The sequence below is a fragment of the Ochotona princeps genome, chromosome 22, assembly GCF_030435755.1.
Source record: "Ochotona princeps isolate mOchPri1 chromosome 22, mOchPri1.hap1, whole genome shotgun sequence".
In the NCBI taxonomy this organism is placed as follows: domain Eukaryota; kingdom Metazoa; phylum Chordata; class Mammalia; order Lagomorpha; family Ochotonidae; genus Ochotona; species Ochotona princeps.
In genome coordinates this window covers 14,907,835-14,935,648 of record NC_080853.1, presented here as the reverse complement: position 1 = coordinate 14,935,648, position 27,814 = coordinate 14,907,835, and the positions used below count along the sequence as shown (strand labels likewise).

The 27,814-nt window shown below is 51.2% G+C and overlaps 1 protein-coding gene across 3 annotated transcripts; it reads left to right on the top strand.

Moving 5' to 3' along the window:
- Positions 1-583: 583 nt before the first annotated feature.
- Positions 584-26,194, top strand: ACTR5 (actin related protein 5). Of its 3 annotated transcripts, XR_009247460.1 has the most exons (10): positions 598-975; positions 1,277-1,506; positions 2,801-2,970; positions 5,851-6,068; positions 7,028-7,210; positions 8,512-8,628; positions 9,270-9,409; positions 11,338-11,470; positions 12,890-13,393; positions 26,180-26,194. XR_009247460.1 is itself a non-coding variant. In XM_004586050.2 (9 exons), exons 1-9 carry the CDS (start codon positions 601-603, stop codon positions 13,139-13,141), a joined length of 1,818 nt encoding a protein of 605 aa, XP_004586107.2. In that variant the 5' UTR covers positions 584-600; the 3' UTR covers positions 13,142-13,396. The 3 variants fall into 3 exon arrangements, 2 of the variants coding, with proteins under 2 accessions (XP_004586107.2, XP_058535627.1); XM_004586050.2 differs by lacking the exon at positions 26,180-26,194 and having other exon boundaries at positions 584-975; positions 12,890-13,396; XM_058679644.1 differs by lacking the exon at positions 26,180-26,194 and having other exon boundaries at positions 1,340-1,506; positions 12,890-13,396.
- The last annotated feature ends 1,620 nt before the right edge of the window (positions 26,195-27,814 follow it).

Below are 27,814 nucleotides of genomic sequence, written 5' to 3'. Positions count from 1 at the left end.
TGAGGAATAAAAAGGGGCATTACATGATGATATAAAGAGGGGCTATTTGCCAAAGAGATCTAAACATCCTATGTGTGTACCTAGCGAATGGGATTCAGCTGTCGGCTGCCTTCTCAAATACACACCTTGAAGAGGGCACACATCAATAAGTGGTGGGCCAGATGAATTTTCACAAAGTAAATCCCCTCCCTACTGACAGGCTTACGAATGCAGAAATGGAAGTCAGTACCCTCGAGCTTGGTTTCCTGAGGAAAGCGTCAAAGGGTTCGCTTAGCTGGTGCGCACGACGTCGGGTGCAGAAGTCACAGCAGGTGGGACCAAGGCATCCTGAAATCCTATCACCCCGCCTCCTGACTCGCGGTCCCGGCTGGAGCCCAAGAGCGTCGTCACTTATGGGCGACCCAGGTTGAGACTGCGGGAACTCAGGAGCTACAGAGGCGGGACCTTCTCGAACGCCGCCGAGTGCACCGGGTGTGAGGCAGGAAGGGTGCCTGCCCGAGCTTTGAGGGACCGACAGCGCCCTGGCGTCACGCCGGGGGCGGGGCTTCGTGGCGTCAGCGCTGACGCGACGGCGAAGGGCGCGGCCGAGCGTGCGCCAACATGGCGACGAACGTGTATTTCTTCCGCGATGCCCGAGTGGCCCCGGATCCGGTGCTGGAGGCCGGTCCAGTGGCTGACGGGTTGCATCCGGTGCCCCTGGTACTGGACAACGGGTCTTTCCAGGCCCGCGCCGGCTGGGCGTGCCCTGGGCCGGACCCGGGCCCCGAGCCGCGTCTGCAGTTCCGTGCCGTGTGCGCCCGCGGACGCGGCGGGGCGCGCGGTGGAGCGGGTCCTCAGGTGGGCAACGCGCTGGGCAGCCTGGAGCCGCTGCGCTGGATGCTGCGCTCGCCCTTCGACCGCAACGTGCCGGTCAACCTGGAGCTGCAGGAGCTGCTGCTGGACTACAGCTTCCAGCACCTGGGCGTCTCCTCCCAGGTGAGGGGCGCGGCGGGTTGAGGTGTGGGCTCAGGTGGGAAACGTGACGGAGGGGCTAATGGAGGGCCCGAGGGAGCAGTGCGCGCTGACCCTAAAGGAAGGGCGGCGGGATGGTGGGCTGAGACGGTGAGGGGGCCAGTCGCACCCACTTCCTAGGCTTTTTCTCTTGAGTGAAACGCGGGGCACTTGTCGCGAGGTGGCTCGGGTTTCGGAAGGACCCCTGAGGATGGACTGTTTGGACTGGGGGGAGTCCGCTAGTGTTCTGTTACCCTCGCTCACTTGTCCTTTTCGTTCAAAGTAGGGCTGCGTGGATCATCCCATCGTTTTGACAGAAGCTGTGTGCAACCCGCTGTACTCTCGACAGATGATGTCCGAGCTGCTGTTTGAGTGCTACGGCATTCCCAAGGTGGCCTATGGAATAGACGGCCTCTTCAGCTTCTACCACAACATGCCCAGGAACGTCATGTCCAACGGGCTCATCATCTCCTCGGGATACCAGTGCACGCATATTTTACCCGTCTTGGATGGCAGGTGAGTTGCCTTTGTGGCATTAGAACACTGCTTTCAGAGTTCACTCAATATGGAGAACGTTGTGAGGCCCAGCTGCTCCACTTGGGATCCAGCTCCCTGTGGATGCGTCTGGGAGAGCAGCAGAAGGGTGTGGGTCCCTGCACCCAAGTGGGAGAGGCCCAGACACGTGGGCCATCTCCTGATTTCCCCAGGTCAGTAGCAGGGAATTGGACATGAACTGGCACCCATATGGGATGCCAGCTTCTCAGATGCCGCACTACAAGCCCAGCCCCTGTAAATACTTCTGAGTTGAATAAACGTAAAAGTAGTTCTGTTACTTAAGATCTGTTTCCATTTTGTAGTGGAGCTGTTGTTGTGCGGTGTGGGGGTTTGCAGCCCTGCTGAGAAGGGGATACCCCGTCTCTTAGCATCCTATCATGTCATATTGGGAGAAACGGATTTCTCATGGTAACTCTGAGGTTGAACTGAAAAGGGCGGTGAGGCCACACTTTTGAGTTGTCAAGCAGTCTGAATAAGTTAAAAAAAGATGCTTCGAATCTATTAAGATGCCTGAAGCTTCGATGAAAATCTGTGAATTCTTAGGCATTATTAAAAACTCCTGAAATATGAATTCTGTTTTGTGTAAATGAAAAAGAAAAAGAGCATGTTATTTTTATATTGAGGAAATCATGTTTACCTGGGCGGTTGAGATCACACGTTGGTACATATCCTGTGCTATGCTGACACCTACTGGTGAGGTGTGATGTGGCTGTGGCATCCCAGTACCTTACAGGGAGCTCCCTGCACTGTTCTTCAGTGACCATGGCTTAGCTCCTGGCAGAGGTTCTGCCTGGCTGCAGACAAGACAGGGTGTGCAGTTAGTAGTGGGGGACTAGGGGCAGAAGTTCTTCAACCCAGAGTCACGTGGACCGCTTGCTAAAATGCACGTCTAAGCTCAGGCCAGAGTGAATGAGTCCTGGGAACTTGGGCCAGGACCATAGTTTGGGAAGTGCATGAAGCGCTGAGTCCATCAAGGTCCCAGCGTGGGAATGCGTGTTCTTTCCATCGACTCTCATTGACTTTCAGCTCCTCCTGAGACTTTGGCCAGGTGGTCGGGCGGCCTGTGTCTCTGATAGTGGATGAGAGTAGGAGCTTGGCTAAGGGAACTTGATAGAGCCCCTTCTCACCACATGAATTTATGTTCCCCCGCTAGTCTGTTTATTTGGTAAATTACCCTATTTCCCTCAAGATGCTCCATCTTCTCTCTGTTCCGCTGTCAGAAGTGTGAGTGCTGTTCTGTGCTGCTTGACTGCAGGTTAGATGCTAAGAACTGCAAGCGCATCAATCTCGGAGGAAGCCAAGCAGCTGCCTACCTGCAGCGGCTCCTGCAGCTGAAGTATCCCGGGCACCTGGCCGCCATCACCCTGAGCCGCATGGAGGAGATCCTGCAGGAACACAGCTACATTGCCGAGGACTACGTGGAAGGTTTGTGTCTTAGAGCTCTTTTTCTTCTTCTTTTTTTAAAAATATTTGTTTATTGGAAAGGCAGGTCAGATTTTCAGAGAGAAGAAGAAATAGGGGAAAAGATCTTCCTTCTGCTGGTTCACTCCCCACATGGTTGCAGCAGCCAGAGCTGAGCTAATCTGAAGCCGGGAGCCAGGAGCGTCTTTCTGGGTCTCCCACGTGGGCACAGGGTCCTAAGGCTTTGGGCCATCCTCTACTGCTTCCGCAGGTCATAAGCAGGGATCTGGATGGGAAAAGGAGCAGCTGGGACATGAACCAGCACCCATAAGGGATCCCAGCACTTACAAGGTGAGGATTTAGCCATTGAGTCATTGTGCTAGGCCCGGTGCTCTTCTTCTTCTGATCCAATTCCCTGTTGATGCACCTGGCATGCAGCAAAGGATGGCCCAAATGTTTGGCACCTTCCACCCCATGAGACAACTGGGTGAAATGAAGCTTCTTTCTTTGACCTTGCCCAGCTCAGGCTGTTGCCATCACTTGGAGAGTGAGCCAATGGATGGAAGATCTCTGTCTCTGCAACTCTGCCTTTCAAAATAAATTAATTCAAAAGGAATAATTTACAGAATATGAACCAGCTTTGCTATTTTGTGAGGTAATGCTGCTTTTTCACATACATATGTATTACTTTATTTTCATATATATTCCTGTATTCTGTTGGGTAGCATGTTGTAGAGATTGGGGGACGGTGGTGTACTGGTATTTTTTCCTGAAGACTTAATTATTGATTTATTTGAAAGGCAGAGCAGCAGAGAGAGGGAAAGATGGGGGGAGAGTGTCCATCACTGGTTCACTCCCCGAAGGCCTGCAGTAGCCAGGTCCTGGGCAGACTGAAACCAGGAACCAGGAACTCCATCCTGGTCTCCCACTTGTGTGGCAGGGGCCCAAGCGCTTGGACCTGCTTCTGCTTTTCATATGCATTAGCAGGAAACTGGGTCACATGTCTCTTGGGACATCTTTCTTTTGTGGTATGATGTTGTGGTATGATGTGCCTTTGGCACATCCCATATAGGTGCTGGTTCATGTGTGGGCTGATCTATTTCCTGTTCACCTGCCTGCTATTGGCCTGGGAAAATCAGCAGAGGCTGACCCAAGTGTCTGGGCTCCTGCTACCACCTGGGAGACCCAGGTTAAGCTCCTAGCCTAAGAATGGCCACTGTAGCCATCTGTGGAGTGAATCAGCTGATGGAAGATCTTTCTCTCTCTGCAACTCTGACTTCTTACTGAAGTAAGTCTTTAAAAAATGACCTATTGTAGATTTATTGAATTTCAGGTTCTACCTGCAGTTGCCATGGCAGGGCCTGAGCAGGCAACTTCTTGGGCTTTGCTGCTCAAGGACTGGACGTCCCCTGCTCCTGCTGGGACATCTGGGGACTGCGCCAGAGAATGGGCAGTGCCTGTCTGCCTTTCAAATAGGAAGAGAAGAAAAGAAAAAGAACTATGTTGCTTTATGTCCAAGGGTTTGGAGATTTTACTCTTAGCATTTCTGTGAATTATTCATAGTTTAATTTTCTAGTCAAAGAACTTTATCTGACATCAGTTGAACTTATTTATTTTATTACTTGGGATGTGGCATATTTTGGCAGAAGTTCCATATACACCTGAAAAGATGATGTGTCCTGCCCTTGCCAGGGAAAGCGTTCTGTTTTCCAGTTTGGTTGCATTGATTTGTGGCTGTGTTTGGTTCTTTTATATTCTGTTCATTTTCCATCCGTGAGCTGCATCTGATCCTGGATGCAAGAGTGTTGAAGTGTCTGACTGTAATTGTAGATTTTCCTGTTTCTCCTTATAGTTCTATCAGTTTTGCTTTCAGGAACTTGAATCCCATGTGCCAGGTACACACTTAGGCTGCTTAGATCTTGGCAAATAGGCCTTTTATCATTATGTAATGTCCTGCTTTATTCCTGGCCATTTGCTTTGAAGTCCACTTAAATATTAACATAGCTACTTTTTTTTTTTTTTTTTTTCTGGAAAGCAAAGGCACGGAGAAAAAGAACGTACCGCAGGTATCCCCCACTGATTCACTCCCTGATTTACCTCCAACAGCCAGAACTGCACCAGCCAGGCTGAACCCAGGAGTCCTGAACTCCATCTGACAGAGAGAAGGAGAGACAGAAAGAGATCTTCCATGCATTGGTTCATTCTCTAGATGGCTGCAATGGCCAGAGCTGAGCCATTCTGGCACCTGTCATGGTGCGACCCCCTCCCCTTTTTTTTTTTTTTTTTTAGTTGTTTCTGCTGTTCTGTGTCTCTGTTCAACCTTCTTTTAGGTGGTTTGATTTTGTTTTTGGTGTCCCATTTTAATTTATCTGTCCTGTTTCTTACTGAATCTGGTTTTCCAGTGATAGTTCTAAAAGGTGTAGACACCGTGGTTTTTTGGTCTCTGTACAATCAGCGCTTATCCCTGCAGGTAGAATGTAGAAATGTGGGAGCTGTACAGACTCCTTGTCCATCCCTGCTGGCCTTGTGCAAGGTCTGCATGGGGTGGAGATCCCTCAGTCACCGTTAGGGTGTTTGCTGTCACTTGTCAAACGCTCCTGAGGCCGTCCGTCCAAGGTTGAACCAGACTGTCCATGTTTTCTTTGCTCTTCCTTTATTTCCGGTGTCCCAAGCTTCCTTGGGGAGTCATCTCTGTCTGAAGAAGTTGATTCAGTGTTCCCTCCATAACAGGCCCGCTGCCTTGAAGGCTGTATTTAGCCCACTGAGTGGACAGTGAGCCTGGGAGGAGGGAGCATTCCGCACTGGACCAGTGCCTGCCCCGCTGGTGTTGACTCGTTTATAACCAGCGTCATCAGGTTGCTGTCATGTTTCCATGTCATAACCCGCCCAGCTGTTGGTCTGTAGAATTGCAGAAGTGGCGGTGTCCTGACTACTACGAGAACAACGTCCACAAGATGCAGCTGCCCTTTTCCAGCAAGCTGCTGGGCAGCACTCTGACCCTGGAGGAGAAGCAAGAGCGGCGGCAGCAGCAGCTGCGCCGGCTGCAGGAGCTCAACGCGCGGCGGCGGGAGGAGAAGCTGCAGCTGGACCAGGAGCGACTGGACAGACTGCTCTACGTGCAGGTGGCGGTGGCCTCCCCACACACCCTTCCCGGAGCATGCCCTGGCTGGCCAGGGTCCCTTCAACGTCCAGAAGGATTTCTGGGCTCATCAGTGTAGAGTTTCATAAAGTGGCAGGACCCTAAGAGCACTGTGGACTTCTGCTTTCATGATTTAATGTTGTCTTTACCATTCCTTTATTTTAAATGTTGAGTGCAGGACAGCTGATGTGAAGTGCATGAATTTTAAGTTTAGACCTGATGCTTTTTTTTTTTTAAAGATTTACTTATTTTTATTGGAAAGGCAGATTTACAGGCAGGAGAGACAGAGAGGAAGATCTTCTGTGTGTTGGTTTACTACCCAAGCGTCTGCAATGGCCAGGCGGTGCTGAGCCAGACCAAAGCCAGAATTCTGCCAGAGCTGCTTCTGAGTTTTCCACACAGATGCAGAGTCCCAAGGCTGTCCTCGACTGCTTTTCCAGGCCACAAGCAGGGAGCTGAATGGGAAGCAGGATAGCCGGGCCACAGACTGGCACCCATATGGGATCCTGGCGTGTGCAAGGCATGAATCTAGTCATTAGGTTGTTGTACCGGGCCCAACCTGGTGCATTTTGCAAACAGATGCACCTGTGTATGGGCATCAGATCCAGAAACAGCACTGGCAGTTTCCCAGAAGTCTCTGTGTCTCATGCCAGTCAGTAACTTCCTCACCTGGCTGCCCTCGGAGGGTAACAGCACTTGTTTCATTTGTCACTGTGTGGCAGGTTGGCCTAATCAAGGGGTGCTGAAACCATGAGGTGCTGTAGCCTGGAGACAGCTAGAAAAAAGGCAGCTGTGTGAGACTTTGGGAGAGCTATAGGTATAAGTGAGGGAGAGACTGGGGGCCCAGGAACCCCTTTTGATCAGTTCCTCTCTGGCTTGTAAGCACCTTCTCTTTGCCTGCTCTTTGTCTTTGAGCACTAACTGTGGCTGTCATGGTTTCAGGAACTTCTCGAAGACGGTCAGATGGATCAGTTTCACAAAGCTCTGATCGAGCTGAACATGGACTCCCCTGAAGAGCTGCAGTCCTACATCCAGAAGCTCAGCGTGGCAGTGGAGCAAGCCAAGCAGAAAATCCTTCAAGCGGAAGTCAGCCTCGAGGTGGATGTGGTGGACAGCAAGCCAGAGGTGACTGAGGGTCTTGGGTCAGTTAGAGAAGCCCTCCTTGAGTGGAGAGAATGTGTCGGGAAGGCTGGCATGTCATAAGCCTTTTGGCAAATGATGAGTGATGTTGATGGGCACAGAGGTGGTTCTGCAGTGACACCTTGTGCCAAGTGAAGCTCTGGCCACAGGGCTTTCACACTATAGCCCCCTAGCCTCCCGAGAGGGGGAGCGTACGTGTGGAACAGGAAGAGCAGTCTCACATGTGTGCAGTGCTGTTTGACCAAAACTCACCACTGTGGTGGCCCTTGGCAGTCCCGCATGTGCTGTGACTTCCTCTGACGCGTTACTCTGTGTGTTCTGGTTGATGGTTCACGTGCCCTTCCCAGGCTGGTGCTCCTTACGGACGAGGACCCTGCTTCAGCTGATCAGTTGCTGTAACAGTTCTGCCTGTCACGTGGCAGGACAGGTAGCTAAAGATGTTTTCCAGAATATTCCCCAATATTCTTTGATCCAGGTTAAAATTAAAAGTGAGAGTGCCCCAAAACCTGTATTGGGAGTGTATGGCAGTGTGTCCAGGCCCCACGCAGGCTCACTGTCCTTGAAGGTGTGAAGGAGCCCACAGACTGATGGGCACCTGAGGTGGAAAGGACTGGGAAGGCCATTGGTGTGAATGTATATATATTTTTTTATTAGGAAATTTACCTAACCTTGCTGATAATTAGTCTGCTGTGTAGGGCGCCAGCTGCCACACACTGCATCCCAGAGTTGTGTGGGTGACGTGACCCACACAGCAATCTTGTACCAGCCCTGCCTGGTGCTGGCCCTCTCAGAGGCCCAGAGGCAGGAGCTGGGCCTTGTGTAAGTAGGAAGGCCAGAGATAAGAACAGAGTCCATTCTTGGCTTATGTTTGTTTATTCCCTCAAGGCTGTGGCAGGCTGCAGCCAGGAGCCAGGAGCTCCATCTGGTTTCCCATGTGGGTGTGGGGACTTAGTGCTTGAGCCACCTTCTCGCGCCTCTCCAGTGTGGCAGGAAGCTGGATCCGGAGCAGAGACAAGCCTTCATTGCAATCACTCTGATGTAAAATGCCCGAGTCTCAAGTGGTAATAGCTTAGCCGGCCTACTGGCCACGGTGCCTACCTGTAAAGTGTTTTAATCTTGTTATTGTGTGTGTGTGTGTCAGGTAGCCTAGAAAAGTTTGCATTGTGACAACGTAAGGTTGTAGGAGGCTGGGCAGGATGTCAGTTCTTTCCCTTGATGCTGACAGGCCTAAGGTTTGCTGCAGGTCCAGGTTGTATGTTGCTTGTTCTGTTCTGTGCTGTTCTCAGACCCCTGACCTAGAGCAGCTGGAGCCAACCCTGGAAGACGTGGAAAGCATGAATGACTTTGAACCTTTGTTTTCGGAGGAAACGCCAGAAGTGGAGAAGCCGGTCACTACCGTCCAGGTTTGACTGCCGCAGCTGAGCCATCTCTAGCTTATGCTAGTGATGACTGGCCTAGTCTAGTCAGGTTTTTAGAACTGTTTTTGTTCTCTTTTGTTGTAATCCCAGTTTTGTTTTTGGGGAAAATGTATCAGTATTTAAACATTTGGAGGTCGGGTGTTTTAGTTGTCTGAGTTCCCTCACCAAGATGTCTGACTGTGGCACAGACTCTCTGGCAGAAGCATGTGGGGAGATGAGCGGGGAGACTCGGGACCTGAAGACAGGCTTGTACAGTGCCATTGGTCATCATCTTCCTCGGGGTCTTCAGTGTGGCAGCTGGGCTGAGACCCGGGGAGAGAGCCTTCCTGCCGTGCAGGGAACAGGGCACCAAGCTACGCCCTGGGTGAGGATGCAGTCCTCCTCGCCATGCCTTTTTACTGCTGCTTCCCTCTGAGTCACTTTCTCGGGAGCACTTCCTGATGCCCATGCGAGGGCACTTGCCACTCAGACCCTGAAAGAGAAGGTAGACGATTGAGTTTGCCCAGTCGAGAGAGATGGAGAATAGAGGAGTTCCATCAGAATAAGAAAGGCAGTTTGAGGAAGCTGGCAACCAGGATGTTTGTCCTTGTGACCTAAAATATCTTTCAAACCCTGGGTTTTTAAAGCCCGTGTTTAACCTGGCAGCCTACCATCAGCTGTTTGTCGGGACGGAAAGGATCCGAGCTCCGGAGATCATCTTCCAGCCGTCTCTCATAGGAGAAGAGCAGGCAGGGGTGGCGGAGACACTGCAGTACGTCCTGGACAGGTGAGGGTGGCCTTGACGTTGGTGGGCTTGGCGTTGCGTGGAGGTTGGGTGTGTGGGCCCTTGGAAATCTGCCTCGCTCACCGTACTCAGACTACTGCCTTTTCCCCCTGGCACTGGCCAGGTTCTGTTTCCCCAACATGTGCAAGTCAAGGAGCTCCCAGAATTCTTTAAATCTAGCAGTGCAGTGCTATCTGCTGCCCTGGCTTTTCTGACCTCTACACGCTGGTAAAGTCTGGTGATTCTAGATCATCCTAAACAGACCTTCTGCAAGATGTTCCCTTGCTCCTCCTTGAGCTATTTGATTGACTTAAGTATGTGCTTTATCTAAGAACACGCCTCATCCAGCCACTTGCACAGCATTTTCCTGTTGAGTTTTCATCATTCAAGTTGGCACAGAAGGGAACATAGTTTTAGTACTGTGGCTGCTTCTGCTTAGAATGGTCTGGAAACTCGCATCTTGCATGGGAAAACAACTTTGCCTCTGCTTTGAGTGGGTTTGACCTTTGTCTTAATGATGGGTGAGACAGCTATCAAACATGCAAAAGCTGTTTGCTTAAAAAAGAAAAGTACAGGATTCTGGTGCAATGACTCCCTGCTAAATCCTCACCTTGTAAGCAGCAGGATCCTATATGGTTCATGTCTCGGCTGCTCCACTTCCCATCCAACTCCCTGCTTGTGGCCTGGGAAAGCAGTCGAGGATGGCCCAAAGCCTTGGGACCCTGCACCCACTTGGGAGGCCCAATGGAAGCTCCTGGCTTTGGATTGGCTCAGCTCTGGTTTTCGCAGCCATTTGGGGAGTGAAGTAATGATTGGAAGATCTTTCTCTTTCTCTCTCTCTCCATCAATCTGCCTTTCCAATAAAAATAAGTAAATCTTAATAAAAAAAAAAAAAGAAAGAAAGAAAAAGGAAACAGAGCTGGGCAGGATATCTGGAGATGATGGAACTCTTCCCGTGTCCCAGTTGGTTTTTGATTTTCAAGGTGTAGAAATTGATCAGACTTACTCAAAATGTATCAGTACAGCTGTGCAGTTGATATTGTGGCAGATGTTTGACAGAACGGTTAGGATGCTGCTTGTATGTCAGAGGCTCTGGTTCAAGTCCCTGCTCTTCCACCTTCCTGCTAATACGCGTCCTGGGAGGTAGTAGGCAGTGACCCAAGGAGTGAGTCCCTGCCGTGCTGTGGGAGACCCCTGTGGAGTTGAAGACCCTGGGTTTGACCTGGCATAGCTGCAGCTGTTGTGGATATTTGAAAAGTGCACCAAAAGATGAATGGTCTCTGCCTCTCTCTTTCAAATAAATAAAAATTTAACGTTGACTTTTCTTTTTGAATATTTGTTTGTTTACTTGATTGACAGAGCAGAGATGAAGAGAGATCTTCCATCTACTAGTTCACTAAGATTTATTTTATTTTTTTATTGGAAAGGCAGATATACAGAGAGGAGAGACAGAAAGATCTTCCATCTACTGGTTCACTCCCCAAATGGCTGCAACAGCTGGAGCTGGGCCGACCCGAAGCCAGGAGCCAAGAGCTTCTTCCAGGTCTCCTACATGGGTGCAGTGTCCCAAGGCTTTGGGCCATTTACTGCTTTCCCCGGCCATAAACAGGGAGCTGGCTGGGAAGCAGAGCAGCTGAGATACAAACCAGTGCCCATATGGGATCCCAGCAGATGCAAGGCGAGGATTCAGCCACTAGGCTACTACACCAACCTCCTACAGTTGATTTTTAAAACCATGTATTACAAAATAGAAAATTCGCAGTCCATCATACTAGCCTCCCGTAGAAACACGTAGACCAAAAACATAAATTTGGGTCAGGTTTGTTCTCCCTTTGGTGTGGAAGCTGTTTGTGCCGAGAGCTGCATCCGCGTGTGCACCCTCTGGTGATGTGAAGTGCGGACAGAGAGCAGAAGGCCCCCTTTCCCCGCAGGTACCCGAAGGACACGCAGGAGACGCTGGTGCAGAACGTGTTCCTCACAGGCGGGAATGTGATGTACCCCGGGCTGAAGGCCAGGGTGGAGAAGGAGCTGCTGGAGATGAGGCCCTTCCAGTCTGCATTCCAGGTACTGCCTGTTCTCGCAGCAGCTGTGGAAGCAGCGTTCACTGTTGCAGTGTAAATGACCCGTGACTCCATCCTGACATACAGCCATAGTTAACATTTCTGTGGCTTTCCCTTTGGTCTTGACGTTTAATATTTACAGCAGGTGGGAAGCATGTTTCCTGTGACGTTGTATTTTTAATTGGGAAGCGGTACGTGTGTGACACCCAGAGAGGATGAACGTGTGTCCTCCGGGCCCCTCTCAGGCCCCTGATGGGCAGTGCCTGCCGTTCACCCGTTTCCTGCACCTGCAGGCGTGTGCTGCTTCGTGGCCCATGTTTTCTTCACCTGTCATTTCTCCCATGGCATTATTCTTCTAAAATCTTTTCCATTTTTATGGCTCTATAGAGTGCATGCCACAGTTTATCTGCCTGATTACCAAGACTCACAGTCTGAGCTCCTATCATGAGCAGGCATCCTGGGGGCACTGAGGAAGTGTCCTGGGCACACACACGTACCCCGGACCCCCACATCTGTGAGGGGTGCACTGACACGGGCAGTAAGGATGTACACAGGCTGGGATGAACACAGCCTGGCAGTCTCCCTGGGGGAGGCCCCATGATCTGCGTGTCCTAAAACACACTAAAAGTGAGTGAGTGAGTACCATTTGCCAGATGACGAGAGGAGTAAGCTGGAACAACCATTGCTTGGGGAAGAATTAGCAGGAGCAAAGATACGGGCGCCCAGAGCCTGCTGAGGGGGTGAGAAGGGGCTGAGTGTGGTGGGAGTGGGGACTGCTGGAGGAGTTGGGGCAGGTGGCCTGGTGGGTCGGCAGGGCCATGGGCACAGAGCTGTGCACCCCACCGAGAGGCTTGGCCTTCATCTTGGCTGTGTGACGTGCTGGGCTCCATCCTCCCTGCACGGACTCCTGCTGATCCTGGGTGTGCCCCGTGTGAGAGGAGGTGATCCTCACACTGATGCCCACGACTCCACGTATAGCACAGCGCCTGTGTGGGACAACAGCCCCGTCCTGTGTTGGCACTGATGGGCCAGGAGGCTGCCCGGGGCTCACAGGGAGGTTTCCTGATTTGAGCAGTTACCCTGAGAGGTCAGGGGGTCCTTGGGGTGCCTGACCCCAGCCCACTTTAGTGATGCACACTGGGACACAGGCACTGGCAGCATGGCAGCCCCCTGTTCCCCACTCTGCATCATCTCACCCAGGGCCTTTTGCCCTGGGCCAGAGCCTCATTGCAGCCACCTGGGTGTGGGGCGCCCGCCGTGCAATCTGGCACTCTGCTGACTGTACCTTCAGGCTGTGTTTGGAGAGTGCCCGGGTAGCCCCGACTGTGCACTTCCAGGGGGAAGGAGTAGGGGCTGCATCCGAACGTGCTGAACGCACATGCCCGAAGGCGGCGCGCTGGAGACCCTGCTCTTCACGTTGCAGGTTCACCTGGCCTCGAACCCCGTGCTGGATGCCTGGTATGGTGCTCGTGACTGGGCCTTGAACCACCTGAGTGACGACGAAGCCTGGATCACCAGGAAGGACTATGAGGAGAAGGGCGGCGAGTTCCTCCGGGAGCACTGTGCTTCCAACGTCTACGTGCCCATCCGCCTGCCCAAGCAGGCCTCGCGCTCCTCGGAGGCTCAGGCCTCCAGCAGAGGCCCAGGGGGCAGCGGGGCCAGTGAGCAGCTATAGCGCAGGCCCCACCAAGGATGCTTGTGGGCCATCTGGGCAGTGTGACGGGCCAGGACTGCGCTACATAGATGTGCCTGCATGAGGCCGGCAGTCAGAGTTGGCTGCGAAGTGAATTTCTCCTGCGGAGAAGAGATGCGGGGAGTCGTTCCCCCTTAGGGTTCCGTTCACACGGGCTTCTCCGGGAGGAGCGGTGAGCGCCCTCTGCTGTCCGTGTGGAGCCATGGCGGCCTGGGGCTTCGGTTTCCTGCAGCCGTGAATGGAAGAAGGTGAAAGGCAGAGGGACAGATACTCAAGACAAGGTCTCAACCACAGCGTCTTACAGCTTTTTATTTAAAAAGAAAAGAACATCCCTTAGAAGTTAACTTGGTCCATATAGGTATTTTGTTTTTTCTAAATTTACACAGATGTTGTGTGAGTGCCCAGCAATGGGATGGCTCCATTTGTGTAATAAAAACTGTGACTGGTGAACTCTCAGGAACTGGGCTTGATTTCTTTCCCCTGTTTTCCTGTCCCACAGTGGGTCCCCAACTTGCATACAGTCATCCTCCTGGCCAGGGACCTCCCATCTGCGGATTTGCTCTCTGTGTGGCTGCAATGGCCAGGGAGGGGCTGGGGCTGAAGCCAGGCGGCAGGAACTCAGTGACGTGAGTTGTCACTGCTGCTTGCTGGGGTGTGTGGGAGCCATCACCGCTGCTTGCCGGGGTGTGTGGGAGCCGTCCCTGCTGCTTGCCGGGGTGTGCGGGAGCCATCACCGCTGCTTGCCAGGGCGTGCGGGAGCCATCACCACTGCTTGCCGGGGTGTGCGGGAGCTGTCCCTGCTGCTTGCCAGGGCGTGCGGGAGCCATCACCACTGCTTGCCGGGGTGTGTGGGAGCCGTCCCTGCTGCTTGCCGGGGTGTGCGGGAGCCATCACCGCTGCTTGCCGGGGCGTGCGGGAGCCATCACCGCTGCTTGCTGGGGCGTGCGGGAGCCATCACCGCTGCTTGCCGGGGTGTGCGGGAGCCATCACCGCTGCTTGCTGGGGCGTGCGGGAGCCATCACCGCTGCTTGCCGGGGCGTGCGGGAGCCATCACTGCTGCTTGCCGGGGCGTGCGGGAGCAGGAGCCAGGCACTGGGGCCCAGGACTGCAGGATGGGATGCAGGCGTCTCCAGCGCTAGGCTAAAGCACTATCTTCCCAGCTTCATCTTCAGCGGCAAATAAACCCTCTTGGGGGGAATACTGTAAGAAAGACTAACACCAGAGAACTCGGGCTGAAACTGCTTAGCGTCTCGTTCCAGGTATGGATAAAGACCCTGCGGGGCAGACAGAGCTGAGATGCAAAGCTCCAGCATGAGTCATAAGTAGATGAGTAAGCCCGGACGGGACAACCCCGGAAAGCGAGTGAATGGCGCAAGAGAATCCACAGAACTTGGAGAAGACAACAAAGGAAAATTACTGCATAAGCCTGAATTCAATGGCGAGACAGTGTCATAGATTGTAGTGACGTGTCCATCCTTGACAGTCGCTGAGAGAATAGAATAGCAATTGAGATGCGAGATAATGAGATCATCAGCTCATGTGGCCATTCCACAAGGCATACCTACTTCAAAACAACATGTAGCAGACCTGTGCGACACTTGCCAAATAGGGAAGAAAGTCTCAGTTCAAATCACAAAGGAGAAGGTGCTCCGCTGAAAGGTGGCCAGGGGGACAGCAAGACTTACCAAATCGTACAGGATCGAAGGCTGTGAAGTTCAGTCACGCTGAGTTGCTCTCATCATGGTGAAAGCCACATGGCGTACAGTTGCAACTGACCTAACCACGTTTCCACATTCCCAGTCAGAAGCTCTCGAACAGCTGCTTCATGTTGCCCAATCAGAACTCTGTTAGCTGCCTCCCTTTTCTGGCTCCTCCAGGCCCTGGCAGTCACCATCCCCCTTTCATAAAGTTTCTGAACTCTGGATCCATCAGGGTACGTGGGGTCTTGGAATATTTGTATTTTAGTGATCTGTTTCCCTTAACAAGGTCTTAAAGGTTGATTTCTGTGGGCAGTATATGTATGTCATTTGTTTTTAATTTTTTTAAAGATTTATTTACTTTTATTACAAAGTCAGATATACAGAGAGGAGAGACAGAGAGGAAGATCTTCCTCCAATGATTCACTCCCCAAGTGAGCGCAACAGCGGGTGCTGTGCCGATCCGAAGCCGGGAACCAGGAACCTCCTCTGGGTCTCCCACGCGGGTGCAGGGTCCCAATACATTGGGCCGTCCTCAACTGCCTTCCCAGGCCACAAGCAGGAAGCTGGATGGGAAGTGGAGCTGCCGGGATTAGAACCGGCGCCCATATGGGATCCCGGGGCGTTCAAGGCGAGGACCCTAGCCGCTAGACCACGCCGCCGGGCCCAATTTTTTTTTTAATTAGGGGAAAAACGGGGCCCTGTGCGATAGTGTAGCAGTTAAGGTCCTCGCCTTGAATGCGCTGGAATCCCATATGGGCACTGGTGCTAATCCCAGCTACCCTGCTTGTGGCCTGGGAATGCAGTCAAGGACAGCCCAAAGCTTTGGAGCCCTGCATCCATGTCGGAGACCTTGAAGAGGCTCCTGCCTTCAGTTTGGCTCAGTTCCACCCTTTGCGGCCTCTTGGGGAGTGAACCATCAGACGAAAGCTCTTCCTCTCTGTTCCGCCTCCTCTCTGTACATGTGCCTTTCCAATAAAAATAAATCTTTAAAAAAAATTGGGGGATGGGCCCAGCGGCGTATATACAAAGTATATCTGACTTTGTAATAAAAATAAATCTTTAAAAAAAAATTGGGGGAGAAACAGAAAGATCCGTCCACTGGCTCACTCCCCAACTGGCCACAACAACCATCAGAAACCAGGAACCAGGAGCTTCTTCTGGGTCTCCCATGCAGTGCAGGGTCCCAAGGCTCTGGGCTGTCTTCTACTGCTTTCCCAGGCCACAAGCAGGGAGCTGGATGGGAAGTGGAGCTTCCAGGATACAAACTGGCAACCACATGGGATGCTGGTGCTTGCAGGCAGAACATTAGCCAGTTAAGCTATAGTGCTGGCTCCAGAATTTCTTTTCAAATTTTTATTAACAACTTTATTGTGGTAAAATATACCACAAACACATCTTTTGTGACAGCATCAAGATAGAAAATCCATCCCCTGCAGATGTCTCCTCGAGCCCTTTTGTATTTTGTTCTTGTTCCCGTAGTGGGAACACTCCGCATGCAGTCCGCCCTCTTGTGTCTTCCAGGGTCCCCGTGGTGTGGGTGGCTGTAGGCACACTGCTCCCTAGAGCATCATCTCGCATGACTGAAGCTTCATGCCTGTCGCACAGTTCCCCACGTCCCCTGTGTTACCTCAGTGGAGTCATGCACTGATTGTCCTTCTGTGACTGGTTCATTTCACGTAGGTAGCTTTAGTGTCTTCCAGGTTCATCCATATCGACCCATGCAACAGGATTTCCTTTTTTTTAAAGCTGAATGTTACCCATCATGTGTGATTGCCATGTTTGTTTATCCGTCCATGGATGTACCCTGAGGTTGTTTCCACTGTCATAGTACAGTGAACACGGCAGTGTGGATACTCTGAGATGCTGAGTGCAGTTTTGACCCAGAGCTGGCATTGACGGATCATATGTTAGTTCTCTTTTGGTATGTTTGGAGGCACCTCCATGCTGTTTTCTGTAATGCCTGGAAAAGCATCCTTCCCACCAAGACAGCCAGGGATTCCTTTTCTCCACATCTTCCCAAGCGCCTGCCGTTCTGCTCACCTTTGCCTTAGGTGTCCCTGCCCAGTGGTACGTTTGTGAGAAGCATGCACCAGTGGCTGCTTGGGGCAGGACGACTCCATCCACTTGGCCTTGGCTGCACCTCGTTGTCTTATCCAGCATCCCTAGCATGGCCTAAGCTGTGGGCTCTGGGGACTGTGAGCCTGGTGCCGTGCTGTGGAACACCACCAATGTGACACAAGGCAAGGACTGATTGAGCCACGGGGGCAGGTTGATAGGGAGACAGGGGACGACCAGAGGAGAAGTAAGCCCTGGCGCAGGCCCTGAGCTGCCCCAGCCACGGTGTTGGCTCCCAGGGTCCCAGCACAGTCTCGGTGCTGTCAGGGATTTCTGGGCAGGGCCTAGGGGATGCAGAGCCTCCTGCCTGATAGTGGCTAGTGAACAGTGCTGGGAAAAGGAGCAGATGCTTTCTGTATCAGTCGCCGCTGGCGCCAGAGGGCGCTCTGAGGCAGTGTCACAGGGTTGCCTTATTCTCAGTCCTGCACATCCATCACCCTTGTGAAGTGTGAACACACAGGTCTCTCACCCGGTGCTGCCGCTGGTCTAATGTTACAGGTGTGGCACAGGAATCCTTCAAGCCATTTGGCTTGCAGGGAAGTGCAGCTATATCCTGTTCCAGGAAAATGCTGGGAGCAAGCGCTTTGCCTGGCACTTAAGAGGAAGCCCGGTACCCCTGCGTTCTATAGCAGCTCTGCTCCTGGGTTCCTGCTTACTGCATATGCACGGCTTAGGGGGTACCAGGTGATGGTTCAGGTGCTTGGGCTCCTGCCACCCCCAGGGAAACCCAGGTGGAGTGCCAAGCTGCTGGTGTGGCCTGGCCTAACCCAGGCTGCTGTGAGCTAATGAGACAGCCAGCAGATGAGCTGGAAGGCAGTAGTCTTGCTGGTCACTCTAGTTAGAAGCTTCCTGTGGGCATCTGGGTTGTTAGCACTGAAGGTGCTCGCTGGCCATACGAGAGCTTCCCAGGGTCATTGGTTCCTTTCCTATGACTGTAATTCACTTAAGAGGAGTTGGAAAGTCCTTGTCATTTTTAATGAGCAGTTCATGTCATATTTGATTTAGGAATTGTGCACCTGTTACACACTGTTATAAAACAAATCAATTGCAATCAAAATGGGAAGATACAGCCTCAATCTAAAAGCCAAGTCAGAGTGAAGCTAATTCCATAGCAGCTTGGTGGCTTCCTTAGGTCTTCTTTTAAGTGACTTTAAGTAGGTGATTTTGTATTAAGTCACTTTTTTTCTTTGTAATTGAGAAAAAGACCAATAGATATTAAATGTGTTTTTTTAAAGATTTATTAATTTTTTTTTTTCAAAACGGATTTACAGAGAGAAGCAGAGAGAGGGAGATGGGGAGAGAGAGCTTCTACCTGTTCCCCAAATAGCCACAATGGCTAAACAGAGCCAATCAGAAACCAGGAGCTTCTTCTGGGTCTCCCACGTGGGTGCAGGGTCCCAAGGCTTTGGGCCGTCCTCTACTGCTTTCCCAGGCCACAAGCAGGGAGCTGGATGGGGAGTAGGACAGCCGGGACACACACCGATGCCTATGTGGTATGCCAACATTTGCAAGCAGAAGATTAGCCGATTGAGTCATCATGCTAAATATACATCTTTACAGAGATATATTCTAAGAACCAAAAGAATCTGTAAAGAAATCTTGCTGACTTTGTTCACTGCATTATTAGTAATAACATTGAGATAGTTACTCTGAAGATATATATATATATATATATACACACACACACATATATATAGCCAAATAATTGTACTAATGTCAAGAACCAAGACTTTTGGTGTAATAAGTTAGAATGTGAATAAATTAAAAAGCTATAATCTGGGCCTGGCGCCGTGGCCTAACTCCTCGCCTTGAACGTGCCGGGATCCCATATGGGCACTGGTTCTAATCCCAGCAGCCCCACTTACCATCCAGCTCCCTGCTTGTGGCCTGGGAAAGCAGTCGAGGATGGCCCAAAGCCTTGGGACCCTGCACCTTCATGGGAGACCTGGAAGAAACTCTTGGCTCCTGGCTTCAGATCAGCACAGCACCAGCCATTGCGGTCACCTGGGGAGTGAATAGTGAATTATTGGACGGAAGATCTTCCTCTCTGTCTCTCCTCCTCCCTGTATATCTGACTTTGTGGTAAAAATTTAAAAATAAATCTTAAAAAAGAAAGAAAGAAAAATACTAAATTCCGAGATAGCACCGTGCAGCATGTTAAACCACTGTTTGCAGCACTGGCATCCCACGCTGGGCTGCCGGTGGAGTCCCAGCTGCTCTGTTGCCAGCTCCTTGCTAATGTGCCTAGGAAGGCAGAAGAAAATGGCCTTCGCGCCTGGGTCTCGGCCTGCTGGAGCCCTGGGTCAGCCTGGCCTGCACCTGGCTGTTGTGGCCTTTTGAGAAGTGAACCAATGGATGGAGGACACACTTTCTTTTTTAAACAAGTAATAAATAAATCTATCACAAATATAAATTTCTGGGGCTGGTGTAGTAGTGTGGCAGCTACATCCTCCACCCTCTGGCACCAGCATCCCATATTGGCGCTGGTTCTAATCCTGGCTGCTCCACTTCCCATCCAGCTCCCTGCTGTGGCCTGGGAAAGCAGTAGAGGACGGCTCAAAGCCTTGGGACCCTGCACCATGTGGGAGACCCAGAAGAAGCTCCTGGTTCTTGGCTCCAGGTTTGGATTGGCTCAGGGCTGTTGCGGCCATTTTGGGAGTGAACCAGTGGATGGAAGACCTTCTCTCCTTATCTCTCCTTCTCTGTAAAATCTGCCTTTCAGATGAAAACAAATAGCAAAAAAAAATTTTAATCTAAAAAGATTCATCCACAGGCCCGGCGTGATAGCCTAGTGGCCAAAATCCTTGCCTTGCATGCACTGGGATCCTATATGGCAGCTACTTCATATCCTGTCTGCTCCACCTCCCTTCCAGCTTCCTGCTTGTGGCCTGGGAATGACCCCAAAGCCTTGGGACCCTGTACTCACCTGGGAGACCAAGAAGGAGCTCTTGGCTCTTGCTTTCCAATTGGTGCAGCTCTGGCCACTGCGGCCACTTGGGGAATGAACCAGCAGACAGAAGATCTTTCTCTCTGTCTCTCCTCTCTGTAATTCTGACTTTCCAATAAAAAAATAAAAAACATATTTTGAAGAAAAGATTTCATCCAAGTTGTGTGTCGTCCTGGTTCACTCGCTTTCCTTGCCGCAGACATGCCCCTGGCCGCCTGTGCTGCTGCCTCTTCACCCAGTTAGAATTCGTCTTGGCAGGACTTCCGTGGTGTTTTTCAGATGATTGGCCATTTGTTCCAACCTGTATTGAGTCATCTGTCTTCTCCCAGTGATATAAATGCCTCTGATTATTTATTAAATGACCTTATAGAGTTTGGTCTGCTTCCAGACTCACTTGTCGGTCCCATCAGTCTCTGTCTATTCCTGAATGTGTAATGAGCCGCTACTACTGTCACCGTGGAACACTGTAAGACCCGGCAGAGTTTGTCTCCCCACATTTCTCTCTCTTTTTTTTTTTTTTAAGAAATTTTCTTGATTTTCCTGCATGATTTTTATGATCAGTGTTTCAAGTTCCCAAACAGTCCTCAGTCGGTACATTCATTTGCATCCCATTAAAATTACAGATTAAAATAGCAGGGATGATGTGGCGCAGTGGGTTAAGCTGGCACTGGGGACACCTGCACTGCGTATTGGAGTGCCCAACTGAAGTCCCAGCTGCTCTGCTCCCAACCCAACTTCCTGCCAGTGCACCTGAGAAGGAGGACGGCCCAGGTGACGGCTCCTGCCACTCACAGGGGAGCCCTAGTTTGTGCTGCTCCACCTCTTCCTGCCCCCTCTTTGGGCTTCAGCCCAGGCCTAGCCTTTGCTGATACTTGGGGAGTGAACTAGTGGATGGGAAGTGGCTTGTTTCTCTCTCTCTCTCTCTCCACCCCTCCCCTTCAAATAAATAAAATAAGGGAAGTAAGACACCAGCCTGCTAGGGACAGGCCAGGGAAGCATCCATCCCAGACAGGGAGAACAGCGTGGTCAAAGGAGTGGACGGAGGAGCACGAATGATGCTCTTGGCAACTGTGATGCCGCCCACGCGTGGGGTGTCCTGGGGCAGAGGCCCATGCAGCCTGGGCTTTTCCGAGGTGGAGACCTCCCACCTCCATGATCTTCCAAAACTGTCATGGCCAAGTCGTGTTTCCCCAAATTCATATCTTGAAGCCCGAGGCAGCAGAAGTGACTGTATTTGGAGATTGTGAAGAGGTGAGTGGGCTAAAGGCCTTAGGGTGGGGCCCGGACCCAGTGTAACATGGGGTGCATCGTCCAGAGGAAAGAGCTCTCAAGGAGAGAGGCAGGGGAGACACCTCATGCTCACCCTGGGTCTTGCACTTCCAGGCTGTAGAATACTGAGAACGCAGTTTCTGTTTTTTTTTTTTTTTTTTAAGATTTATTATTATTGGAAAGCCGGATATACAGAGAGAGGAGGAGAGACAGAGAGGAAGATCTTCCATCCGATGTTTCACTCCCCAAGTGAGCCGTAATGGGTCAGTGTGCCTCAATCCGATGCCGGGAACCCGGAACCTCTTCCGGGTCTCCCACACGGGTGCAGGGTCCCAAAGCCTTGGGCCGTCCTCGACTGCTTTCCCAGGCCACAAGCAGGGAGCTGGATGGGAAGTGGAGCTGCTGGGATTAGAACCGGCGCCCATATGGGATCCCGGGGCGTGTTCAAGGCGAGGACTTTAGCTGCTAGGCCACGCCGCCGGCCCCGCAGTTTCTGTTCTTTAAATTGTTTAGTCTGTAGCAGGTGTGGCAGCTCTGGCCGAGCGACACAGTCCTATTCCTCCCGTCCAGGAAGAACCTGCACGTGAAGAAAGCTTCCATATGATGAAGAAGCCCATGCCAGCCCCCAGGGTGTCCCCGCTGACAGCATCCCTCTCCAGCCACCAGTCTATGATGCCTCCGGACGATTCTAGCCCCCAGTGTGAGCGTCCCCCATCACACACACACATACCAGGGATCCCTCCGGCATGCACACATGCACACACACACACGAGGAATCCCTCTGGCACACATACACACATACGCACACACATACACACACACACACCACACCATACCACCCCCCGCCCCCGGGAATCCCTCCAGCTGAAACTTCCTTCACGTGCTGTCCTGGCTGTACCCTCCCCCGTTGTGGACTCACTGGGATCATGAGCATAATGAAACAGTTACTTTACCCCACAGCAGCAGTACCACAGTATCTCTTAGCAGCGGAGGGAACAGCAGACCGAAGGACTCAAGAAATCGTTTGTTCTGGCCCTGCTAACACAACTTCAGGCAGCACTGGAAATTCAGTATGTCTACAGCTGGCTAACATTAAGTTGATAATCTTGTAGGGATCACAAGCGCTGTTTTAAATATCCACGTGGCTCTTGGCAGGACCAAGTTTCCCCACCCCTGCTGGGCTGTTTTAGAGCTGCCACCAGTAGCATAGAGCACCTGTCGCCAAGGCATAAAACACCTGTTTCCAGGAGACTCAATCTGGACGAAGAGCTGATGCTGCCACCTGGTGGCCGGAAGAAACAATGCAAGACTCGTTACTTCCTTGTCACATGTTGTTATTGATTCATTGGATCTTTCATTCATTCCAACATTCCCAATTACGTGCAGCCATAGAGGCATGTGCTAACAGTACCAGCTCTTCATATAAAGTGCACGTGTCACGCCACCTCCAGTGGAGCCTGCATGAGAAGTCAGCAGGCCGAGACGGAAGCTTCAAGGAAGGATGCCTCTTGTATTCAGCTCCATCTCTGGTGGTCCTGGCATTCCTGACTGTACTCTCTTTACTTTTATCTTTATGGCTGGAATAATGCTATTTATGTGCGGCAAAGGCTCAATATTCCTTTACAGTTCTATGAAGCCTTCTGACAGGAGACTGGACAAGGATTGCAAGCAGTATGGAATAAAAACTATCAGGTCACTAGCTTTAATAAACCTACCTGGAACTATTTTTGAGAATTCCTAAAAAGAAGATTGTAGTAGAAATCTATCGCTTAAAAAGCCATACAAGAAGAAAAACTAAGAAAAAATAGGTTAATATTAAAACCAATGTAAGGCACAAAGCACAGTGAGAGCTAACCGCTTAATGATTAAAACTGCAACTGATGCCAAACCGCATCCACAAGAAATAGCAACCACAGTCTGTCACCAGGCTGTTAGAGAACAATCTTTTCTCAACAGACCCACTTACCTCCCTGGAATAGTTGTTTGTAGGAATGTAACCACATGAATAAACAAAGAAAACGTCCCTTTGCAATAATCTGTTGTATGTAAGTTGACGCCTTGCTTTTGCAGAAGGCACTCAGATACAACTGCCTTGAGCTGTCGTGCCTGTTTGTCACCCGCCGAATCCTTGCCCACTGTTCCCGGGGTCCTGTTCCCGTCGGACTGACTGTTCCCGGCCGAGCCAGTCCGTCGCATGCACGATGTCGCACGTGCCCTCAAAATCCAAAATGTGGAGGTGTGTCATCTGTTGTCGCTTGCTCAGTAGCTGCGCTTGAGCTGCATGATGCAAGGTTATAGTGTTTGATTCCTGTTTTACAGTGGGAATCTCAAATGTTCGATCATGGGGCACTGCTGTAGAACTCTTGTGGGATGACACGCAACATCCCATACTCACTCAGAGTGTGCACCCCAGAGTAGCAGTGCCAGCTTCACCTGTGAATTCCCAGGTCCCACCCAGACCCACTTCACCAATGGGCCCCGACCATCTGTGCTCCCACAAGTGCTCCTGGTGGTTGATGTCCTCTGCTGCGTGGAACTGTATCCCATTATGCCCTTCTAGGTTTCTGCCTGTATTTCCTACTGTCCATCCTTCAGACCCACACATATCTTCCTCTGCTGCAGATGGAGACGTGACGAATATCCTTAGATATGACTCCTCCTCTGGGGAGCGGGAGAGTTTTCTTTCTTTTTTTTTTTTTCTTTTAAAGATTTATTTTTATTGGAAAGGCAGATATACAGAGGAGATACAAAGAGAAAGATCTTCCATCCACTGGTTCACTCCCTAAGCAGTTGCAACGGCCGGAGCTGAGCCAATCTGAAACCAAAAGCCACGAGCTTCTTTCAGATCTCCCATGTGGGTGTAGTGTCCCACAACCTTGGGCTGCCCTTGACAGCTTTCCCAGGCCACAACCAGGGAGCTCAGTGGGAGGCAGATCAGCTGGGATATGAACAGGCGCCGATATGGGATCCTGGCATATGCAAAGTGAGGACTTTAGCCACTAGGCTACTGCCCCAGGCCCTTTTTTCTTTTAAAGATTTATTTATGTCAAAAGAGAGAGAGAGAGAGACCGAGACCACTGGCTTACTAAATGGCCTGGGCTCGGCAAGACCAAAGCCAGGGGTCTGGAGCGTCTTCCAGATCTCCCCTGTGGGTGCAGGGCCCCAGCACCGGGATCATCCTTCACTGCTCCCCCAGGCGCTTCAGCAGAAAGCTTAATCAGAAGTGGAGCAGCTGGGCCTCGAGCTGGTGCCCGATGCCAGGGCTGCAGGCAGTGCCCACCTGCTGCAACGCAAGTGTTGCCAATTGTGAAGCTGTGTCACAGGACATGTGTTTCCAGCTCTCTGAAATAAGACTGCATTGCTCTCCGGAGTGCTTGTACCCATCCCTGGAGTCTGGTCCCACCGCCCGCACCTGCCCTAGGACCGCAGACCCTGGGCTGACTCTCTGATGACTGTTACTTTTTATTTCCTGGCTGTTTGATGGAGATTTTCCTGATAAACATATTTTAAAACTAATCCTTTGTTTGGAAATAAACATTTGGCCTTTGGGCCCAGCGCGGTAGCCTAGTGGCTAAAGTCCTCGCTTGCATGTGCCAGAATCCCGTATGGGCACAGGTTCTAATCCCATCCAGCTCCCTGCTTGTGGTTTGAGAAAGTAGTCTGGAGGACGGCCTAAAGCCTTGGGACATTAACGCCCACATGGAAGACCCAGAAGAAACTCCTGGCTCTTGGCTTCGGATCTGCCCAGCTCCAGCCGTTGTGACTATTTGGGGAGTGAATCAGTGGATGGAAAATCTTTATCTCTGTCTCTCGTCATCTCTGTATGCCTGACTTTGCAATAAAAATAAACAAATGAATTAAAAAAAAAAAACATTTTGCCTTCTTCCAGCTTTGCCAATATGTCTTCCAAGCTGGGATTTTTCTTTTCTTCTCTCTTTTCTTCCTTCTTCCTGTTCGTTTGTCCTTCCTTCCTTCCTTCCTTCCTTCCTTCCTTCCTTCCTTCCTTCCTTCCTTCCTTCCTTCATTCCTTCCTTTTGGATTTGTCTATTTGTTTGAAGAGCCAAGTTAACAGAGACTGGGATGTTCCTTCCACTGGTTCACTTCCTAAGTGACTACAGTGGCCAGGGCTGGGTTGGACTGAAGCCAGGAGTGTCTTCTGGGTTTTCCTGACATGAGTACAGGAGCCCAAACGCTTGGGCCATTCTTGGCTTCTTTCCCAGGCCATTAGCAGGGGGCTGGATCAGAAGTGGAGCAGCTGGCACTCAAACTGGTGCCCCTATGGGACAGAGGCACTGCAGGTGGTGGCTTTACCTGCTGTGTTATAGCACTGACTCCAGCAGGCTAGTATGGTCAGCAAATGATCTTTGGCAGAGAAAACGTAACTACCAGAGTCAGCTAAACCCTTCCACCAGCTCTGTGAAATGAGATCATTTCATTTGCTCCACGCATGCCTGGTGTGCTTGTGCATGCCAGGCTTGTGTTGGGTGCTGCGAATCCAGCAGTAAACATGACAGACCTGGTCCCTGACCCATGGCCCTCGCCAAGCTAGAGTCCTGCGGCTGCTGGAGCAGAACGCCACTGACCAGGGGACAGAAACAGCAGACACCTGTGCTTCTGGAGCTCAGAAGGCCAAGGCCAAGGCGTTGACAGGTGGCTTTCTCCTGCAGCCTCTCTCCCAGGCTTCTAGGTGGCCATGTCCTCCCAATGTCTCTGCCTTCCTACTTTCTATTGCAAAGACAGCAGTCCTGTTGGCTCAGGGCGCTCTCATGCAGACTCACCTTTCTTCAGCTGCCTCTGTAAAGACCCTGCCTAGTCCCTGTCACATCCCAAGGGCACAACGGGTTAGCATTTTGACATCTGACTTTGAAGCAGAGAGTGAATGCAAATCCTTCCCTTTGCACTGTCTAGCAGGACAGGCAAACACTGATTCTGTAGTTACGGTTGTATGTGCAATTACAACTGCTGCCCATTTAAGCTGGGAACCAAAAGAAGGGTGGAGGCAAGAGAGAGAGAGGGAACAGCTGGCCAGGGCTGAGGGCACAGGGCGTGGTCCCCTGGGCACTGATAACACCCACAGGTCTCTGGGAGGTGGGGATGCGGCGTGTGCTCCACTTCTGAAGGACTCTTCAGAAGGCTCCTTCCATCGCAGCCTGCTTTTCGGCCACAGCGGCCCAGCCTCAGCCCAGGTCCTCTCCGTGAGAATGTCCAAGGGCATTGGCCCAGGAGCTGCATCTCTCTCCCCTAACCCCCACTGTTTTTTTTTTTTTAGCTTGAAAAATATTAAATATCCATAGACAATGAAGAAAATTGCAAGAAACACCCAAATCCTCCTGGCTTCATCACGTCAGTTTTCTGCTCATTTGCACTGTTTCGCTCTCCCTCACCCCGTCTGCAGCCTGCAACTCCTGTAAGACACTCCCCACCAGCACCACTAGCAGTGCCAACGTGTGGGCATCAGTGCAGTGATGCCATCCAGCGGGCAGCTGATGTTCAAACTCCCAAGTTATTTTTTCAACCCCGTGAAGAAGGCCTGGAGCAAATGCACCATGAATTGTTTCTGTGACTCCTCTTTGGTTTGTGTCTAGACTAACTCTCCACCTTGGAAAAACGAAATGACTCTAACTGAAAAAGAGAGCCCAGGCTCGTGGAATGCCCCACATTCTAGATGCATCGAAATGTTCCTTGTGATGAAAATCAGGTTAAGTATTTTTGGCAAAACGGTGACATAGGACGGGTGGTTGCACAGTGTCAGGTTGTGCCCCTCTGAGGGCTGCTGGGTCGAGGTGCAGACTGCTGCACCCGTGTTTCGCCAAGGTCCAGGTCTCCCCCGCCCCCACCTCTTCTCTCAATGAACATGTGCTCTGTGCTGGGTGTTTGAACTATGAACACACTTTTCTCTCAATGGCTTTACTACCTGTGGAGGCCCTGGCTCCCTTGCCCTACTGCTATACTGGGGATCGAAAAGTGGAATTGGAGTTTAGTGCCCTCTGGTGATCTGGGAAACCCCGTCTATCTATTACTTATTTTTTTATTGACATATTTATTTATTTTTATCAGAAAGTCACATATATAAAGATAGTGAATTACAGAGAGAAAGATCTGTCCACTAGTGCATTCCCCAAGTGGCCTCAATGGCTAGACCTGAGCTGATCTGAAGCCTGGAGCCAGGAGCTTCTTCTAAGGTCTCCCACATGGGTGCAGGGTTCCAAGGCTTTGGGCTGACCTCCCCAGGCCACAAGCAGGGAGCTGGAGGGGAAGTGGAGCTGCCGGAACTCGAACTCTTGCCCATATGAGATCCTGGCAGATGCAAGGTGAGGACTTTAGCCACTAGGCTACCACACCAGGTCCTAAACCCCATTTAAATCTAAGAGATACAGGACAGTTAGGTGTTGCAGTCCAAGACAGCTGACGGCATCAGCCAAGACATACTGTTTTTTGGAATGGGTTAGCATGCGTGTTCCGAGTTCCTGCGCAGGAAGAGAAGGTGTGCAAGGGTCACACCTGGGAAGCGGCATTTCTTCCTCTCTCTTCCCTTGATTTTCCTAAGATGGTTTTGGGCTCAATGAAGTTTGAGAAACAGGGACTGAGGCAGTGATCTTAACTCTGGCTAAGTAAAGTGACATT

Coding starts and splice junctions, on each gene's coding strand:
- ACTR5 (XM_004586050.2), top strand. CDS start 601: ATGGCGACGAACGTGTATTTCTTCCGCGATGCCCGAGTGGCCCCGGAT. Junction 8,629..9,269: donor AGCCGGTCACTACCGTCCAG/GTTTGACTGCCG, acceptor GGGTTTTTAAAG/CCCGTGTTTAACCTGGCAGC. Junction 11,471..12,889: donor CCTTCCAGTCTGCATTCCAG/GTACTGCCTGTT, acceptor TTCACGTTGCAG/GTTCACCTGGCCTCGAACCC.